At 45.7% G+C, this 20733-nt stretch overlaps 1 protein-coding gene across 1 annotated transcript in view; it reads right to left on the bottom strand.

The window, feature by feature from the left end:
- LOC148594446 (uncharacterized) overlaps positions 1 to 20733 on the bottom strand; it is an 88449-nt gene that overhangs the window by 12747 nt on the left and 54969 nt on the right. Inside the window, exon 4 of the mRNA XM_088526475.1 lies at positions 11479 to 11541. Within this exon, the coding sequence (XP_088382601.1) occupies positions 11479 to 11541 (63 nt within the window). The remainder of the gene's footprint in view (positions 1 to 11478; positions 11542 to 20733) is intronic.

The raw sequence follows: 20733 nt of genomic DNA, 5'->3' as shown, positions 1-20733 counted from the left end.
ACTCCCCTGGCAACATGTACTTCCACGTTACTGCTTTGAGATTCTTGAATTTAGGGACAGGTCTTAACAGTACTGTGAAGAGGAAAGAAATTCCTTGCAATTTTAAATAACCCAAAATGTAACACATCACTTAACAGAGAACAGCACCCTTCGCCGTCCTTTAAGAGCTGAAGCTGAGGAGTGAAGGACAGAGGAGGGAATTGAGAATCATGTCTCTTGTTCCACACAGCCACATCAGAGAGGGAAGGTGGTAGTCAGCAGGAGTTACATTTACACAGTTATTTACAAAGCAGCATATCCATCTGACTGCTTAAAAACAACAGAAAATAGGAGCAAAAAGCCAAGCCTCTTAAGAGAAGAGGCCCTGTGAGAAGTTCCTGATCTGTGCTCTGCGCCAAGCTCTTGCCTTTTACAACTGCAATCCTTGCCATATTGCGGAAGCATCAGAACTATCTGCATAACTTGACTAATTAATCAAAGCATATTTTTAAGGCCCCAAAATGTGTTTAAGGTACCAGGAGAACGGCAGCTGCATCGCAGATGGAGGATCAGGAAATTTCTTACTGACCAAAAAAAAAGTTCCAAATGAAATTTGTTTTCAAAAAAACCTCAGAACTGAAATCCCAATCCCACTGCCACCCAAAGGCTCTTTTACTAGTTTGTGGTGAAGAAAAAAAAAAAAGAAAGGATTGCTTTAAAAAATCTATTTCAAAGCTTTCAAGACTTTAAATATTAACACAACTAGCTTTGTTCTTACGAAAATGAGAATTTAGATTGCTATATGAGAAACCATCAGAATCATTACTACTCAGGGAACAGAAAAGACATGGTCTATTTTTTTTTTTTTTTAATTTTCCATACGTAACAATTCTAATCTTTGCAATGATTTCATCAGTTACCAATAGTGCCGATATCTGTTCATGATCCAAATGATCAGATACCCGAGAAACGCAGTGACTGACTGGGGAGGGTCAGGGCAGCACCTATTTATAGTGCCGCGTGAGCAGCAGCCTGGGAGCAGGCGTGCGTTTATAACCAGCTGCCTTGCACTGCTCAAGCACGTTTGGGAGCCTCCCGCTCCTCAGGGACAGATTTCCTCTTTCCACCGGCGCATTTAGAACCTGAATTCAACCTAGCAGTAAGGCCAAATGCAGAGACATCCTATCGGGAAGGGAAAGGGAGAGCAGAGGGAGGAGGAGGAGGAGGAGAGGGAACTATGGTAGAGTGCAATGAGCGAGGAAGGCAGCAGGCACCTCAGTGCTAGGCACGAGCCCTGCGAAGTCCCCTTAGCGCTGCCTAACGCGATCGCTGCGGAGAGCCCCTGCAGCCGCCACTCAAACCTGCCGTCCTTGCAGACGATGACTTGTTAAACAGTCAAACACCAGCGCACAAAAAATGATGTTTTCTTGTACTTACTGAAGGGTAGCATTCAGGTAAGGAACAGCACAGATAAACACGCAGATTCAGATTTCCTACCTTTAAAAGCCATGTCTTCCAGTGAAGTACTCTCCCAAAAGGGGTCCGGTCTGACAGCTCTGACAGTCAACAGCCCAAGGAAATGTATGGAGCCAAAGGGAAAGCAAGGAAGAATAGAAAAGCTCTTCACAAAAATCATGTATGAGGTGAGCTGGCCAACCCTGCAAAGGGCAGCTGGGCTGCACAGCTGGTAGGTGGCTGAACCGTTACAGGCAGCAGGGGCTGCCGTCGCTTCCCTCGGTGTCACCAAAATCTCTCACATCATTTTGTGAACCATAAGGATGCTGGAATTTTAAGTGCAGACAAATAGAAAAATGTAAATAAATTCACACCAAAAAGCAGACATCACTGCTGAGCACAGCAAGCCGTGTCGAGCTAACACACTGCAGCTACAGGTGGGCGGTGGGCAACGCGCGGTCCCGCATGGATGGCCCACAAGCACAGCCCTGCTCTTCCCAGCGACCGTCTTGTCCTGCAGCTCCTGTCTGAAACACTTCCATGTTGCTCTCGCAAATCCCAGGGAGAAAAGTGAGGGTACCAGCGTGCAGAGGAAGGCAGGGAGCAGCGTTCAGGGAACGCCGGCGCGCGGCAGGTTCGCGGCGCTCCTGCAGGGCGGGCGCGCGGCTTCGCTCCGTGCCCTCGCCGCCTCTCCTCACGGCGGCAGCTCCCTTCGCGCCGCGCACAGCGGCATCTGGCAGCGCTTCAAAGGCATCTCATCTCCAGCGAGCGACGGAAGCAGCTCCGGGATGCCGAGCCCCCCGCTCCCCCTGCCTCCGGTGACAGCACGGGCAGGTGCTGCACCGCGGGCAACAAGGTCTCCTTTTGTTCGGAGAAAAGAGGATCCAGAGGGAAAGCAGAGGTAGCGCCAGGGAGAGGCACAGCTCAGAAACCACATCCACAAGGTAGAGGGAGGGGGGGCAGCGCGACGGAAGGGGAGGCAGCGGGAGAGGGGAGGAAGGACCCGCGCGGACGGCGCCTGCCGCCCCCGGGCACCCCGACCGAGGCTTTGGAGGCTGTCACAGGTTTGTGGTTGCCTTCAGACACGGAGCTGACAAGATGAGAGAAACTACCCTCGGCAAATGTATGCAGCAGCAGTGAATTGCTTCTCTTGCCCTGCTGCGGCTCAGTTTCGCTCTGGGAACTGATCTCATTACCAGGAGAAAGAGCCAAGCCAAAGCAAAAGCTAAGTACACACACCGAGGCGCTGCCGCTGCAGTCCTGGAACAGGCATTAGTCTGCACGTGGGCACAAAAAACCCACTTTCTTATGCTGCAAAAATAGTACACGACCATGCCAGAACACCAAATACCCAAATCGGAGAGTGTGTCCAGTGCCCATCTACACGTGGCTGGTGGTGGGGCAGCAGAGCCCTGCTTGAAGCCCTGAAACACGGGTACGAGAGGCTCCTCTGCGCAGAACGGCGCTGGGAAGCGGAGGCAGCGCGGGGCCAGCGGCCGCGCTCCGCGCTGCGTCCCCCGCAGCCCGCGCCCGGCAGCAGCGGGTTTGCAGGCGGGATGACACACTGGCACACATTTCTACGGGAGTTGTTTTAACAGGAGCTGACAGCGCACGGCAAACACTTCTGCAACAAGATGTTGAAAACCGAACGCAACAGAATGTCACAGGATATTAGAAAGCTTTGCAAGAGGCCTGGCTCTGATTCATTTAGCTGCTGCCTCTACTGTAAGGCAAAGAAAGCACCTTTTAAAAATACTCTCCTGACACTAACAAGCTAAAAAGAAAAACGGAAACAAGAGCCAATTATTAGACTCCTGGGGTTACCTATATATATATTTTTAACCTGCTTTTGCAGTATGCCTAGCATCTCTCAGTCAAACTGACCAGGGAGCTGCAGTAAATCTCCTGTCTGTCTTTAAAAATCGTTCTTTTTTTTGCCTCATGGCTGACAGGATGCGAACAATGAAGCTAAGGGAGAAAACGGTTTAAATTGTTTATTATGCTCAGATCATTCCCCTACTAAATTAACAATAAACCCAACCCACAATGGATCTGTTGCTATGTATTCTTCATGTCCTGTAATGGACAAAGATTTGCTCAGTGTTGTTTCATCCTGGAAAATACATTTCAGGAACATAACAGAGTATTCATGTCTTTAATATTAAAACTGAAAAGAGCACTGAAGTCTTTCAGAAAGAAAAATACATATACATGAAGGTATTTTTTGCTAAATGGTGAATAAAAGATGATTTGCAGATAGGGATTACATGCAAAGAATCAGTGCTGCATCCATCACTCTACCTCAAAAAATACAAACAAGGAAGTTGAACAGAGCGCCTCCTAAAACTGTGGGATCCACATCTGATAGACAAAATAGTTGTGCCTCCTCTTAAAAAAACCCGACGTGTCAGGCTACAAGGCAGCTCTGCAAGGCTCCAAGCCTCCCTACTCTGTCCACTGCAGAGGGATGATGGTGACAAGATTTTTTTGTTTACACTTAACCTAAAACTATTTAAATTTTTAGCTTCTGGTGGCCATCTATGCCAGTAAACAAATAATTTCCATTCAAGCTGCAAAACACAGATTTTAGAAATCTCTCAATACTCCACTAATCACAAAGAAAACAGAAAATCTTGACTCACAGGAAGTTAGGACTAATTTTTAGAGTAACTGAGGTTTTCTTGACCAGTTTTCATCAGACACAAAGCACATTTTCCTCCAATCTCCGAAGTTTTACAGAGGATTGAGGATTACTGGACACTTGCTGATAGTCTTTTCAAATGTGCTCAGCTGGAGAACACAGACGGAATTACTGTTGCTCCACATATAGGGAAACGATTAACTTTTGCTCACTGCCTAAAGTCCAAACTTCAGTATCTCTCTCCAAAGCTAGGACTCTTCTCCCCCATCCTCCCTGCCCAAACCACCCTAACCTCCACTTCTCCCCTCAGAAAAAAAAGACATATATATATTTATGAGAGAAGCTTCCTGCCAGGTAAGTGTCACTGAGAGGCTTGCACAGCCGCGGGTAGGTGCAGTGAGATCTCAATGGTATCTTCCCAAACAGCTAGTCCTACCTACGCAGCTCCAGCGCTGCACCCACAGAGCACTGGAAATAAAGGGGGAAATCCTGCAGGTCGCTGCCAACGAGCACACGAGCCCTTCTGTCGTGAAGATCTGGAGCACCGTGAAGTCTCTGCAACGACCCCTTTGCAGGCTGTGTGCGCTAGAGGGGCCCTTCTGACACCGTTACGGGATGTTTGTGCTCAGTGATCAACGCACTTTCAGCACTGCAGAGCGAGCCAAGGTGCAGCCCTGGAACTACACAGTTTTACAGAAGTGGTTTTCCACCAGGATCAGCAGGCTGCTTCTAAGGGCTCTGATGAAAGCTCACCAGGAAAATCAAGCCAATCATCAGTAGGTTTAATTCACTGTACAGCTATCAACATCTTTTTGGAAAATTTTTGCAGATCCATGAATTAAAATAGGCTCTGAAAATAACTTTCATTAGGGTAATGTCCAAGAAAATTAGAGCAAACACAAAATGGTTTATCACGATTGAAACAGAAGTCTCTCTTCTGGCACTACCTTGAAATCATGTTCACATTATGGCATTTCTGGACCAGCCTGTATCTTTGTTTCCTCTGTTTCTAATACTTACAACCTGCTTTAGAGTCTCTGCAAAAGCCAGCTGAAAAACAGAAACTACTATTATGAGAAAGCAAAGGGACTATTCTATACTTAAATTAAGAGTTGTAGTTGGTACAAAAATCATACGAGTCTTTGCAATATTTTCTCTGGTTCACTAGAGTCACACTGTGTAATGGCATAATTCCTAAGATGTTGCTTAGCCGCAATCCTCTCGATAGGCTCTATTTCAGTAGCTTAAAAGGGTACATGAGCAGCAAGGTAAATAATGTTTCAAGTAAATGGCCTTAGTTTTTGGATAATCCAATCTTGAAAAGTTAAATAAAAAGGGAGCAAAATCCTGTCTGTCCAAGTAAATCTACTGGAGTCCTAACTTCCTACCCCACAGAAACCTGCTAATCCTCCCCGAGACGTCTCTGACATTTATTGAGCTATACTGCAAAGTATTCACTTGAACCTCGAAAGTGGCTTCAAATGAATAAGAGAGATTTTTAATGCCACACTGTGCCAGGCCAGGCCACGCCACACTGTGCCGTGCCAGATGGCCAGACATAAGCTTTTTTGTTGTACAATTTTCAAAATTCCTCAGCTTTAAGACCGTATTAACATTGGTTGCATCTGTGACATGAACAGGCCTAAATGGTTCTTGAACAAGCAACGCAGAGCAAGGCGCCCGTCTGTTCAGTTTACATTCTTGGAAATATCCTCTCGGTCAGGCCCGGCTCCCGCTGCGCAAAGCTCCGCGGCAGAGCCGCGCTGATAGCGCCGTCCCCGAGCGATCCGCAACCTCCAGACAGAAACACGTAACAAATCTAGCACAATTTACAGCAACGTGCCAGACAAGAATTTCTCACCCAGCTCTTTAGCCTCCATTGCACACAAGGCTCCTCTGTGCACCGAGCCCTTCCCCCAATTTTTCCCCCGTTTCATTGATTCGCTTCACTTTACACCACGGTGCGGGCAGAGACAACGAACAGGACACGCGGCAGCCAGCACCACAGATTTTGCAACGCTCTCTGGGGACAGCAAACACCAAACGTATTTGCACACAAATTTATTTTGAAAAACACTAGGAAAGAGAAGACCCCTTTCGCACCTCTTTTATGCTCACAGATAAAGATGAAGGCCAGTTTTCATACCTGCATCTCTGCCTATATGATAAATGCTAAATTTTTAGACATCAGTTTGATCTTAAAACTGATATAAAAGGTGATATGTGAAAGACATCACCTCTTCCTACATTCCCCCTGAAGTTGTTTCATTTGTCCCCTTTTCAGATCTGCCCCCAAGGATTTATGTCTCTGGCAACACTGAAGGACCATCTCCCACCTCGCCTTCCTCTGCAGGTCCCTATTGAGGGACTCTTTAACACCTACTAAGCATCCCAAAAAACAGAATTCTTTTCAGCCTCTTCTATCCTTCCTCCACTTAGTACTGGTAGTAGGAATCTAGATTACCTTAGTTTTCTGGAAAAAAATATTTGGGTACAAACTGACTTTTCTGGGGGTCACTGAGGGAAGAGGAAAAAAAAGCTCATCCTCTTCAGGAGCCATAGGAAAGACTGAGGATTGAAACAAGCATTTATCCCAACATCCTTCAATATTTGCTTGCTAACACAGGAACAGCTTCCCAGTATAAATCTCCCCTAACAAGCCACACAAATGCAGCCACAATTGAGGGCAGGGGAAAGAAGTGGCCTTCAGGCAGTCCAAGGTACAACCTGTTGAATCTAAAAAGCACATTTTCTTTGCAGCAGATTTAGATTTCTAGCTGGTCTGAATCTTGCCAACAGTGAAATCTACCCTACCTGAAATTCAAGTCAAAGACAAATATGTCACATTAGCTTTTTTGACCTGCCACTGAAACAGACAACAGACTGGATCTTAGGAGGTTTAGATGTAGCTGCCTATGGGATTAAGGGAAAAAAATATTAAAGGTTTGTACTCCTAAAAATATACCTCTGTCTCTCAGATCAGTTGACAAGCGAGACACCATCCATGTTGTTTGGAATAGTGTCTTTTTGAGACGACAACAACAATTTCTGGGCTTTCTAAGAGATTCATATGATGGGAAACTCTTTTCCTCCTGTTCAGAGAACCAGAGAGGCTATGTTACGGGCACGTGTCATTGCACCAGAACTCGAGGGGTATCGGGGTTCAGAGCAGGCAGCCTCTCCCCTCTTTCATCTGTCTCGTTAAGTGACTGCAGGTGGCAGGGCCCCAAGGTCACCAGCAGCCTTTATGGCCCTGACCAGGCTCCGCTTGGGGCCTCCACCATCCTAGGGCCCAGGAGCCCCATTTCAACTCAGCCCCCAGCCTTCGGTCATCCCTCCAGGGATGCCTCCTGCTCAGCCCTGCCTCCCGAGCGGACCTTGGACTGTGGCTCCCAAAATGACTCTCCATGTGGATGCTGTAGCTTCATCTCCAGCCCTGCCTCTAGCCCCAGCTCCTTGTGACCAACTCTCTGGATGGCCCCAGGCCTGTTTCACCACTTGCCCTGCTTGGGGCTCCACAGACCTTGCTACCAGCACTGACCAGGCCACATGGGACAGTGTCCATCAGAGAAGACATCGCCTGTGCTGGGGTTGTCCCCAACTCACCTTCCTGTAGGGACAGCTGGTCCTTGCAGCTGGGGCATCAGGGCTGCAGGGATGGATTTAAATGCAATTGGAAACAAGATTCATCTCTTCTGACTAAGGAACGGACAGGTGCTTTCTGGGAAGCCTTCCCAGTTCTCCATAATCACAACCTAAGTTGATTTCCAAGCATTTAAGCATGGTTTTAGGACAGGTCTTGGCAGTTTCGCCCACGCCTTAGCCCTTTAATGCATCAATAACTTTAATGTCAGGCACAGAAAATATAACCTGAGAGACTAATACTGTTTTTGTAATATATAAGCACATGAATCATGACTTGAGTTTCATTTTGCTGAAGAAGGTGAAAGAAAGGAGGAATATGTATATGCATTTGTGGTAGAAAACTTAATGATAACAAGTTATATTTCCACATTAAAGTAAGAAGAAAGGTCCTGATGTACTAAACACACCAAAAGGCTATATTCATTTACATGCATGGCACGAAGGGTGACAAGGCCCAGAGATAAGCCATTCAATTGACGAATAGATGATGCATTTAAAGGACAGAAAGTGCCCTTCCACTTAGGGCACGCTAAGGGCATGACCTATGTCATGCCCTTCTGTTTTGTAATTAATTTCTTGTTCAACAGTGTTCAAATTTCATCTCCTAGAAGATCCTCAAAGCACAATTGGGGCTAGAGAGAGCGTGCAGGAAAGGGTAACAGCATTAGTAAATGTTGCTATGCAGGCTAACCTTTTCTGTGCCTTATATTGACAAGTGCTTACCATTTGAGACAACTCTCTTTATATATAATCTTTTACATATTTTTATGTATTCATCTTTAATATTCAACAGGCTCATCCTCAGAAACAGATGAGCCTTGAAAATTATGCAAATAACAATTGGCAAAATTTCACCTAACTTGCCAGTTCTCTTGAACTTCAGGCCAATAAACCAATTAAGATGTTTAAGGCCAGATTCTGTCTGAGAACTGGAATTCGTCTCTGTGGCATAAATGCTGCATGACAGGAGCTCACTAATAAACTTGGATCAATCCTACAAGTTCCAGAGGAACTGGCTGCTCTACCCTGTCCCAGACAAGGAGACGAGGAACAAAGAAACGTTGGCAGACAAGTGTTTAACGGATCCAACTGGCAGGACAAAGCAATAGACACAGGTAGGACCTGAGAAAAAGATAAAGTATAATGGAAGAGAAGAGGAATAATTTGTCCCTCTGTTTCAGCTATGACTGAATAGAACTGCAAGATCATGTTAGCACAGGCAAATAAAAGCTTATATAAAAAATTCTTAGAACTGTCTCTCCCTTTCGTTAGTAATTTAACTGTGGAATATTCTTCACATAGGTCTCTTATTGTAAGAGACATTGAAAGACTATCAACAAAAATGAAAGTTTTGCTAAAACAATGACTGAATTAATCATGGGTAAGCCCAAAGAAAGGCCAAAGTCCATTGTTAAATTAGTGAAGCCAATTTACAGTTTCCAAAACCGTTACTTTCATGTAAAATCAAATGGGTTTTACATGGTCTACTTGCCTATATATTCTACGTCATGGGCTCTTTTTAAGTTTTTTTTTTCTTCTGTACTTGAGTAATTATATACAATGATTAAGAGAACTTTTGTTTTTATACCACTTTTTTTTTCCTGTCAACTCTGTAATTTTGCCTACCATTTCTGCATTTCTGTTTTCTACCCCTATTCCCTGGGCTTTGTGTCAATGAATCCAAAGGTGCAGTGGCAGGAGATTAGCTGCATATCAGGTTTATTGTGGCCATACCTGAAATAATTCTCCATTTTCTGTTTAGCTTTGATAGAGAGAGATGTCCAAGTATACATGGACATTAGTAGAATATATAATACATACCACTAATGGTATCTTCATTTCCTCATTTAATATAAATATACTTTTTCCACACAAAGTAGCTATGGAATAACACAACTATTCAATCTGAACAGGATGCTGATTTGGTCGTTATGACCATTCTAATCCATTTCAGATTTTTGTATAATTTTTTTCTGTTTCTACTTTTGAGTTTGCAAAAAATATTCCTGGTTTCTATCACCGCTCTGTTTCCCATAATACTTCATTACTAGTACAAAAATCTTTGTAGTGTTTCAAGTTATTTTTGCTCCTTTACTAGTCTCTGTAGATTGCAGCTGTACAGTTGACACCAAAAAGGTTACAGGAGACAAGATTTACTATTTGTATCTCACTGAAAGAGTGACCCGTGAAAGAAGGGACACACTACATAGGTCCTACTTCTTTTCTGACCCTCTGAAATTCTTTTATCTGACAAGTGCCCGAGGTCCTTGTCTATACATTTCCAGAAGAAATCATGGCTAGGGTTGAGTGAAAGAGAAAACAGCTGCAGTGCGAGCGGGGCTGGAAAAGGGCTGCCTAAGGAAAACAGGGGCTGCAGCGTCCTGTGCTGGAAAAAATCCTCTCTCCGACCAACGGCAGCACTGGTCTATGACTTCCCAGGAGAATTAGGGTTGGGGTTCAGCTCTGAATCGAGAGAAAGCAGAGAGCGGCAGCAGGAGTAGAGCTTGGTTTCAGCGTATCCACCTTCCCGCCCTGCGTTTCAGCATCAAGCCCGAGCTGTATGCAATTTCCCTCAGCAATGAGCAGCCGACAGCCCTCCTGCAGAAGAAATGCACTGCCCTGTGCTTCTCCTGTGCACCCCTGCCTCTGATTTTCAGCATAGCTGAAACCATAAAGCTCTGCTCATATGAAGCAAGCTGAGATACTCTCCTACCGGGAACGCTCTAGGCCTTCTGGTGATAGGGTATTTCAGATCCGACTTCTCCAGCACACACACACGCAAGACCAGGTCATCTGCTATTCCCAAGCAAAGACTGCAGGAACCTTTCACTGAGACAGGACACGGCAACATCACCCCTCTTCTGTAGCACTCACTGTAAAAGCTTTCACTCTTTAACACAAGAATGGGGTTTTCAAAGTATTGCAGCACCTAGAAGCCATAAATGTCACAGAAGCCCAAATCTCTGAGTTTTGCATCAGACACCTGGGCAGGACCAGTGCTTGTCCGCTACATTAGATTATGGCTGAGTATATAAGTCAGTTCATTACCCAAATACACACTAAGAACTTGCTTCCCTCACTATTCATCCATAGAGAACCGAGGAAAAAAAGTAGGACTCCCTCCCTTCAACATAGAAAACCAATCCAATATTTCTATTTTTAATTACATTTATGATATTTCCTGTGGGCATAAGTCATGAATGCAGTTCCAGTATGCTGGGAGCAACATAAATATAGTCATCCCCAAAGGAAACTTACAGCTGTTATGCACGGGTCAGAGACTCTGTGAAAAGTAAAATCTGAAACTAAAAGCCTTTTAGCCTACTTCCTTCCCATTCCTTTTCAAAGTCACTTAATGGATACTGAACAACATTGCCCTGAATACTGCCCGCAAGTTATGCAAGTAGTAAATCTATTTAAATGAAATAATATTTAGCAATAAGCAAACACTCTTCCCTATCTCACCCAGGAGTTGCATCAGAAATTTGTTTCTGATCCAAATTAACTTGCTGCCACTTCACACTGAGGTCTGTGTGTCTGCAGACAAGCAGCGTGGAACTGCTTCCCCTGCAAAGCACCCTTGGCCAGGACGGAGGAGGGCAGCTTCACATCACCCCAAACAAATCCAGCTCCCTCCTTCCACCCGACTCTTCGCCTCTTATTTTGACGCAAGACCATTTAAAAGGCATTAAGTGAGGTTTTCCCTCCCCAAACCTGGAGACGTAAGCCCATGGAAAGTCAAAAGATTCGGCACTTACCTCTGATCACAACTGGGGGAAGGAAAAATACTCATCGGCTGCTTCTCTCCTAGGCACAGCGCTCTGTTTTAAAATAAATAAAAGAGAAACAAGGCTTTAAACAGTGCTTCTCTCTCCCGTCCCTAAAGTTAGCCTCCATCAGTGTTTGTAAACATTTACTTAGCAGGAGCACCTTCGCTCTCCAGACCAAGGTAATGATTACACGGCACTAACCGTGGCACGGGGACAGCGGGGCCGTGACAACAGCCCTGCTGGCACTCGCGCCACGCTGACGTAGGAGCGCACTTCAGCAGGCGGGATTGTGCAAGAGCGAGAAGGAGTGGGGCGAGACGAGCAATGACAAGTGCCCGAGAAAACCAGGAACCTGGATTTAGAGGTAAACCACGAAGGAAAGAGCAAGGCGACAGCACGAGCAACCACGGCACGAGCTGGGAACTGAGCAAGCAGGCAGAGCCCTCGTGGGATTTCTCGCCGCTCCTCATTAATATTGCTGCCTTTGAAAGGGCCAACAAAGCAAACTACACGATGCTGCTCCTTTAGTCTTGGCCACAGCTTAGTCACTTCAATAAAACGCCAGTTGTGTGACAAAGTCTGTGCAGCTCTTGCCAAAGCACATAAAAGAGCTGGGGCCATTAAGAATCCTGCGAAACAGAAACGCAGCAGCAAGGAGGGAGCTACCCCATTCCTCCACCCTACCTGGCTGGCGATCCCAGGAGGCAGCACCCTGCGACGCGGGGCGGGTTTGGCCGTTCCCGTGGTTCGGCAGGCTGGGAAGCTCCCGGCCGGCTACGCGGGCACCGTGCGGCTTCGGCAAAACGCCGACCTCAGAGTTCACCAGTAATCTTTAACACTTCCGCAGCCCGTGAGCGAACAGGCAAGGCACACGCTTGTGCTGTCAGTAAATACGACCCCGTGTTATAGAGCGGTCCCTTCCCACTTAAACTGCCCATTTTCTCTAAGAGCCAAGCTTCTCTTTTTCCCAGGAATACCAGAACGATGGTTGCAGCAGACAAGCACTAGTTTAGAAAAATACATCGACTCTTTCTCAGCCTTCCTCTATACACAAACCTTCTTGCTCTATTTAGATTCAAAATCATTATGTAACTTCACAAAGCAGTTTTAAGAAGGCAGAAAGAAAAAGCCTGTGTCTCTGGCCTCTACAAATCTGAACTCATCAGAGCAAACCCCAAAACAGCCAGATGAGACAGCAAAATAACTGCAGCTAAATCACAAAGGGGTGAATGTTTGTTGTCACTGTAAAAATAAACAAATAAATATTTTTCACAGAACCAAAACTATCTGGTGAAACTCACTGAGTAACACAATCAAATCAGGCAGTTTATTATTAACGTTTGTACTACAGCACTGCATACAACTTCCAATTAACGGGATTTAACCCAGGTTGCCCACGGGGGCAGGCTGCCCCTGACATTTCACTACAAAGCACCTTGCACCTTTGGGCACCCACTACTTCCAAGATGGGAATTCATCCTACAATGGAGTATCACTCTGCTCTCGCTGTTTTTATTCTGCAGAACACAACAGACATGAGAAAAAAAAACCCTTAAAAGCACCAATCTAACCTAAGCAGGTGCCAGTGCAAGGCCCTGCACTCAGACGAGCAGCAGGCAGGGCACAGCAGCCGTCTTACACATGCAGAGAGAAACGCAGGCTACAAAACAGTTTTCCTTCAGCTTCTAAAAAATGCACCTTCCTCACACTTAGAGAAGCTCAGAAAAAGTTGCATCCATGAGGAAAAATTACTCCGGTCCTTCGCAGTCCCCCAGTTTTCCACTACAGCACATCACAACTGAGAGAAGTAGAAAAAATTCAACACCGGTTGCAAAATTCAACACTAGTTGAATGGGCTGGCAAGATATTTAAACCGAGTGCAATAATAGATAAGGAAGCAGTGATTTTACCCAAACTACGGATTTTGCAGTACTAGTATATGACTGAAATTGGTCAGATCTGATTTCACTGTAAGGTTTATTATTTTCAAACACCTTATTCTAAAGGGGCGTTTAAACCGACACAAAGCGATGACACTGCCGCATTTCCACAGAAAACCGAGTCGAGCAGCAAAAATCGCACAGAGCAAATTTCCATTTCCCTCCCCCATACATATTCATACGTCTGTGTTGTCTGTGAGCAGCAACCAGATTTGGGGGTTTGGAAAGCCCCTAGCACAAAGTGCATGTCCCCCTGTTATCAACAGCTCCTTCCCAATGCTTCAGCAGAGAAGGGAACAACATACTTCATCTCTAGGCATCAAAACTAATGGAATTTACTAATGGAATAAACTTGGCCTCATACACAATTAAGTGATTTGAAAAGATGTCAGTGGCTCTAGGAGCATCGTAGCTTTTGCCGTGTTTGCACCTGGTATAGCCAGAGCTGTGGGACGAGAAAGCTGCTGCAGGAGCAGGAACCCGGCCCGGCTGCTCTTGGTCGGGTGTGCCCGAGCAGCCCTGATAAGGGCTGACATTTGTATTCCTGACAACTTTATTTCTCAAAACAGCAGCCAAACTGAAGTTTCATTTACTACTCTGGAAGAAAGGCCAGACCTGAGTGTAACAGATGCTGCCTGGAGTGCCCGTGACACACGGGAGAGGATGTGTGTGTGGTCCCCCTCACCACCAACACCTAGAAAACCAGAAGGGTGCTTTATTTTTCTAAGATCTGAAACCTTAATATTTGTACTAATCAAATATAACATGATCCACTTAGTCAAAAGAACGGTATCTGTATGGGAGCCCAAACATAAGTAGAACTATTTTCCCACAAAGATTTAATCCTCAGTCTGGGCAAATGTTCCAAATAGCTCTAGATGGACAATAATTCTGCTTTAGATGTCTTTGTAGTAATTACATCAGAGAAACGTGGCCGTTCTCAACCACTTAGTTTAAGAAGAACTTAAAAAAAAAAAAAAAAAAAAAAAAAAAAAAGTGAAAATATATAACAATAAAGCAACACATTGAGAAAACATGAAAGTAACTCTATGGGATCTAAATATAAAAAGATTTACAGGGACATGAACAGAGAGTAGGAAGCCCTGCTTAGCAAGTGGCAGGGGGAGATTTTTACTTAATTTCTCTAAAAGAATAAAGCAGAGAATAAGAAACATGGGAAGAAAAATAAATGAGGTTTGCATTTCTTCCTGGATGCCATACACTGTCCAAGATTGCTGAAAAAGGTGTGCAGCTGTACGGCTTAGAGTTGCAAAGACCCCACACACCAAAGACAGGTGTGAAACGCGGTGGGTAGGGGCAGAAAGGAATAGGAAAACCAAACAGGAAAAAAAAGGGGAAAACATACCTGAGAGGAGGAGAATGGGATGGGAGTTATGTGAGAAACAGTGAAATCAAGGAGCAATTACCAGAAAAAGTCATTGTTGGGAATTGCAAATGCTCAAGAAAGCAGCACCACGGAGAAAACTGCATTCCCTGGCATGATCTCCAAGGAAGCGAGAGAGAAGGAAACTAGGCAGCAAGGATGTGCTTGAAATAGTTAATCAGGGACATCTGCCATCAAAGTAGATTATCTTAACACATACAGCTCCTCTATGGCTCATTTATGTGCATCCAGCAGAACTGGTTTGAGAAGGGAAATGCTTTGCAAGATCCAGCAAAGCTGTTAAGTGACTGTGTATTTCTTATAAGAGAAAGGCAAGATTATTTCCAAAGTTCTCAAAATGATCTCATAGCCTATTTCCAACTCTCTTGTATGAAGGGGAGCCTTCAGTGTAAGACACTAAAGGAACTTTTCTAACCAAAAGGTACCAAGAAAGAGCAGTATCGGTCAGATAACGTAAAGCCAACAGCTTCATACGCTCCTCATTCAGCCAATGCACTGCTTTGGGTCTTAGCAGCGCGTGCCTCCCAATAAGCAAAAACAAAGCAAACCACTTGCCAACAAGGCCAATGGGGAAAAAGGAATGAGTTACAACTGTCTTCTCAATGTTGCAGCCTAGCAACTAAAACCACGTCAATTTTGTGACACGACAAGAAAGTTGAAGAAAAGGGAAATGACTTTGCAGTAAAAATATTAAGAAAAGATCTTTCCGTATTCTCTGTTACTGCTCTTCCTCAGCTGATGAGCTTCCCCTGATAAAGACCTCTCCTCCTTGGCGCTGGGGAAGGCAAAATCAGGATCCGTGTGTTCGCGATGATGCTTGACAGAGCTGCAGATCCTGCCACAGGGCCAGGCCGCGCTCCCGCCGGAAGGAGCCGAGCGCTGCCGTGGAGGCTCCCGCCCGGGGCTGAGCGTTCACAGGGCTCTGCGCGCGGCTGCTCACGCTGCCCCTTCCCGCACGCTTCGCTGTTCACATCATCCCAAAGAGCTAACGGCTGGGGCTGGCCTTTCCCTCATCTCAGCATGTAACGAGTCACGCCGAAAAAGCAAATCCTCATCTCTCCTGCACCATCTTAAAAGCCGCTGTTATCTTAAGAAAAGGTATGTTTACAAAATGAGCAAACAAATTATCAGGTTGATGAAAGACAGGGAAATGTTAGGTTTCCAGACAGCCAGCCTGAAAACACCTAAGAGCCAGATTTTCATGGGAAAGAATTTAATGCCAACAGAAAACTATATGATACTGAATCTACACTGAAGTTGCCAGCCATCGTGGAGAAATTCAAAAGGAGGGTAATTTATTTCTCTTATTTTATCCCTCCTTTAAATATAGCAAATAAAGTCAGGGGCTTGCTGACCTTAAGTCCATGTAATTCCATCTCTACATTTTTCATTTACGATTGTCAATATTTGATCTGGATGCTGTTGTCCCTTCGTGCTCCTTATGCTTTCTTTTATCTCTGTCTTTTATCATAATGTGAACTACACTCTACATTAGGGGAGATTCTTCCAGTATCTGAGAAAGAAGCTGATAAGTTATAAACATCTCCTCACTTAACCCCACAATGAAGTCTACAACGTTAAAAAATGACAATTCCCAAGTTACGATCTCCTCCTGCCACTAAGGGGCTAATTAAAATTAAAAAATGTTCATTTTCATAAAAAGTAAGGATCCAATAAGGCAAATAATCTCTACTCAAATAAAAGGTATAAAACACAAGTTTGATACAAGTATAGAGGGATGCTGCAGTGAAGAAAATGGAGTTGTGCCTATAATTCAGCTCAAGTGTGCTCTTTAAACAGCCTTTCTGGTCTGCAGCTTCAGAGCCACAGTAATAACTTCCAAGATGCCCAGTAAGTGGCCACAGCAGAACGAGCTGTACAGAAATAATGCATAATGAAAAAAGATATTCCATCCAGCAAACCCCATCAAAACTACAGATATGGGCTTTCTTCCTGGATGCAAAAGGGCAAAGCTCACCAAATTCCAAATCTGTCAGCAGAATAAATATGGTATCTTGCAGCCAAATTGCAAGGGGATGAAACTTGTTAGCCGACCTGCTGCATCCGCATCTGCCTTTTGGAATAGGTGAGAGGATGGAAATGTGCATAAGTGGAAACAAAAACAGCTAAAACCAACTCCTGCTTCCAGAGGGGGAAGGAGAGAGAAGACATGAAAACTTCTTACCCAACCTCCGCGTGCTCAGGCGCACTCCGACACAACACCTATCTTCAGGATCTCTCCCACACGGGCAGGCAGGACGGTGTGTGTGCTCTGCCCCCACGGCTTCCTCAAGCTCTGCTGCTGCCTCGCTGCTTTCCAAAATGCCTCTGCACCAGGCGCTGATGGCAAATGCTGCAGGTGCCGTCGGCTGGTGAGGAGCAAATGCTGAACAGCCTGTTCCCTGCTCCCGGGGGGCTCCTCGCTGCCACCGCGCTTGGCTAGAAAAGTGCTCCAATCCTCCAAAAGTGCGCCAAACCTTTCATGTAATCGATTGGAAACATGTACCCGAGCCTTCGCCTCCGTATGGCTGTGCTCGGAAGCACATTTCTGTGAAGTATTTCAGCTCTGCCTCCCAGGCTCCCTTCTTCCTCCAAACTTCCGCGGCCACAGAGGTAAAGCAACTGGCACACAATCCATTTTTAACAGAATGAAAGTGCTGTAGCCACCCGATCCCGTTGTCTATTACTGCTTAGAAAAGCTCTTTGCATGAACCAGCTATTCTTTGTTCCCTTACGTTCCCTGAAACAGCACTTGGGAGATTGCAGCTGTCTGAGAGAACAGTGCAAGAACAAAGCGTGGGCAGGAAGGGAACGTCACCCCTTTTAACGCTACAGGTGCAAGGACTTGCCCGTATCCTTTTACTGGGTCTTTAGAAGTCAACCACTTGACCATGGTTGACTTGCCAGGAAGAATGGCATCTCAGAAAGGTGCACACAATCAGCCAAGCCGAGCTCAAGGACCACCACAAACGCTTGGAGATTAGCTGACCAAAAGAGCCCCTAGGTGCTCCCCGGCACTGGGACGGGCGCGCGGCGTCGGTGCTCAGGGCCTGCCTGGGCGAGCACCGGGCAAGCGGCTCGGCCCGGCGCTGCCTGCGAGTCCCTGACCCCGAGCGGCCCCGCGCGCTGCCGGCAGCCAGCGGCTGCAGCGAGGGCAGCGCTGCGCGGGGCTCCGCAGCGGCATCGCTCATGGGAACGAGAAAGGGAGCTTTGCACTCAAAAAAAACGGAAAATTTCCGCTTCCCTTCTTATTTTCTCTTCAGATCTCAAGCTAAAAGCTCTCTGCTGCCTTCCTGCTCTCGCCTCCCCCTTTTCATTCCACCCTGCAGTGGTTTGAGCCAAATCCATCAGTGATTAAATTCCATGTGTTGCCATGTAAAGCTCTGACCTCGGTGGCTGGCCTCCCCCTTCCACTCCCCTCGGCCCCGGTGCAGGCGCAGCTCTCCCCGCGTCACCTGAGCACGGGGGCCACGCTGGTGTTTGGGAGAGGGTGTCCACCCAGCTGCAGGCTTCCTCACGGCTTCTCTGGGTGCAAAGCCTTTTAGACACACAGCGCGAGCCAAAGCCCTCACCTATAGTGCCCTTGTGGGCCCAGCAAGACCCTCCTGCTACCTGAGAGAGGAAACACAGGAACTGCCAATTTAAAAAGCGCATGACAGAGCAGTTGAATATTATCACCATGGGATGCTATCCAACAGCGTTTCAGTAGATGAAACACAGCAGGAACCAGTGTGTAAGACAATTTTTTCCCCATTGACTTTTGATCAAATACCTTCTGTTTTAAGGCAGATGAAAAACAATAGGCAGCAGAAGAACCTTTGGCTGGAGCCGTGCGCGAGGTTTACCTGTCAGCACGGGAATCTGGTCCAACGCGTGCGGACACACTGCCATGGAACTCAACAGGCTCGGAGTCAGCACTGACATCTCTGCTTTACAGCTAAGTGCACATCTACTTAACTGTATAAACACCACGGTGTACAGTATTATAATGATTTTTTTTGGCATGGAACTGCCAATGCATTACACACAAATTACAGCAAAGATTTGTTTTATGATGCTAAAAAAAAAACTTTTTCCTCTGGGAACCAAGCAAAAATTCATTCTTACCTCTGTAATAACACAGATTATCATCTCACTAATCTTCTCCCCCCCACCCCAAATATAAAAACAGAATCTGTAAAGTGACTAACTAAGCTCCTTCCAGTTAAGGCTCATTCTGTGTAGGTGTGTTGACACCTCTAAACGCTATTTTTCTATCCATTTCTTTCAAATCCGTGTTCCTTTTGTTTCAACAGATTTCCAAGAGACAAATTCAGCAACATATCTGAGTTATGCCGTAAATCAGCAAATATGTTAGGGGAAACTGCCTTTTCTATCCTCACAGCACAAATAGAAAATGTCTTCACCCAGTCCCATCTGTCAGACTATCTTCATAAACGAGCCTGGCAAAATGCACAGGCCTTGCACCATGCCCTGAAATTCATGCTCCCGGGGATTTAGGCAGTTGCAAATTATAGGAGTCTTCATGGGAAACACTTTCTTTGCTTGTCGTCTCCCTTCAGCTTAAATACCAGTCCAACCTGAACGACAATATAACAGGAGACAGACGGGAGATCACTTCCCAAACAGCAGCACTCCAACCTCCTGACGCTTCCAACCATGATTTTGTCCAAGCAAAGATTCTGCCATCTCACCCGCACCCAGACTCAAGTCTGAGTCAAATGCCAAAGAAAACTAGGAGTTGATCAGATAAAATAGCATTTAAGTCTTATGTCCACAGATCAATAGCAAAGCTCTCACTAACAGCAAGTATCATTTTTCTGACTTACCGGACAGGGAGACTGAGCAACAGAGCACAGCTGTGGATATTCACTGACCCAGTCAGCAGCAGCAGCAGGAGTTTAGATGCCTAGATTCCTGCCTGCAGGTGCTTTCTCTCCAAAGGGAACCGGGGCGCTTTTCTGGGTCTGCTCCGAAGCCCCTGACGTTCCGTGTGCGGCAGAGCGGGCAAGGCTCCCCGCAGGCTGCGTGGCCGGGCCTCGGGCAGGGCTCAGCACAGTTCCCTTGTCCAGGAGCCATCCTTCATCAGCACAAATAAGACAAAATATTAAATGTGGGGCATCTTCGAACGGGCACCAAAGGGAGCAGGCAGTGATTTGATGCAAAAACAGCTTCCCGATAAAAATGGCAGCTTTTCCTTTCTTCTAGCACCTTCTTGTCAACTCCAGCTCAAACTGAGTTACATGTTTTTTCCCCACACTAGGATGTCCCACACTACATTGCAGAATTAAGGAAAGCATTTTTCAACAATGACAAGACTGATACCTTCTGGCCAAGAAGAACAAGAATAGTTTATTTAAAATCAGATTTCACAGGTTATCAGAGCCGTGTCTCCTCTGTTTTAAATTGTATCTGGGTTCCTTTCGGGTGCCTTTCTGGTCTATCTCAGCTGGACTCAAGCTAATAAGTGTCTCATTAATGAAATGACTATGCCAAGGTACTGGCAGATGGTCCTATATTCCAAGCACATCTTTCTGTTCCCTCCCTCCCCAAAGTCCTAATCTATACACAGTGTAATCTTCACAAAAACATATGCTCCCCGACAGAAAGCTTCCTTGCCATTATCTCCAGCCTCCAGGGTATTGACCCCTGAAACCTCAGGGATACGAAGCAACTCTCTTCCTACTCAAGTCTCAGATCCCTAGACGCCTGGAGACACTTTCATCAGGTCTTGGCCTAAAATGCCCGACACGAGACTGGAAATCCATACTAATCTCTGCCCTCAGTACTGTCCATAATATATCCCATTCCTAAGCAAATGTATGTACACATATCTATGCACGTAATAATAAATAAAAGCTATATATACATATATATATATATATGGTATTTCTTACA

The sequence above is a fragment of the Tinamus guttatus genome, unplaced genomic scaffold, assembly GCF_059628265.1.
Source record: "Tinamus guttatus ecotype Peru unplaced genomic scaffold, ASM5962826v1 Tinamus_guttatus_pri_ptg000246l, whole genome shotgun sequence".
In the NCBI taxonomy this organism is placed as follows: Eukaryota; Metazoa; Chordata; class Aves; order Tinamiformes; family Tinamidae; genus Tinamus; species Tinamus guttatus.
This window is presented reverse-complemented; position numbering and strand designations above follow the sequence as displayed.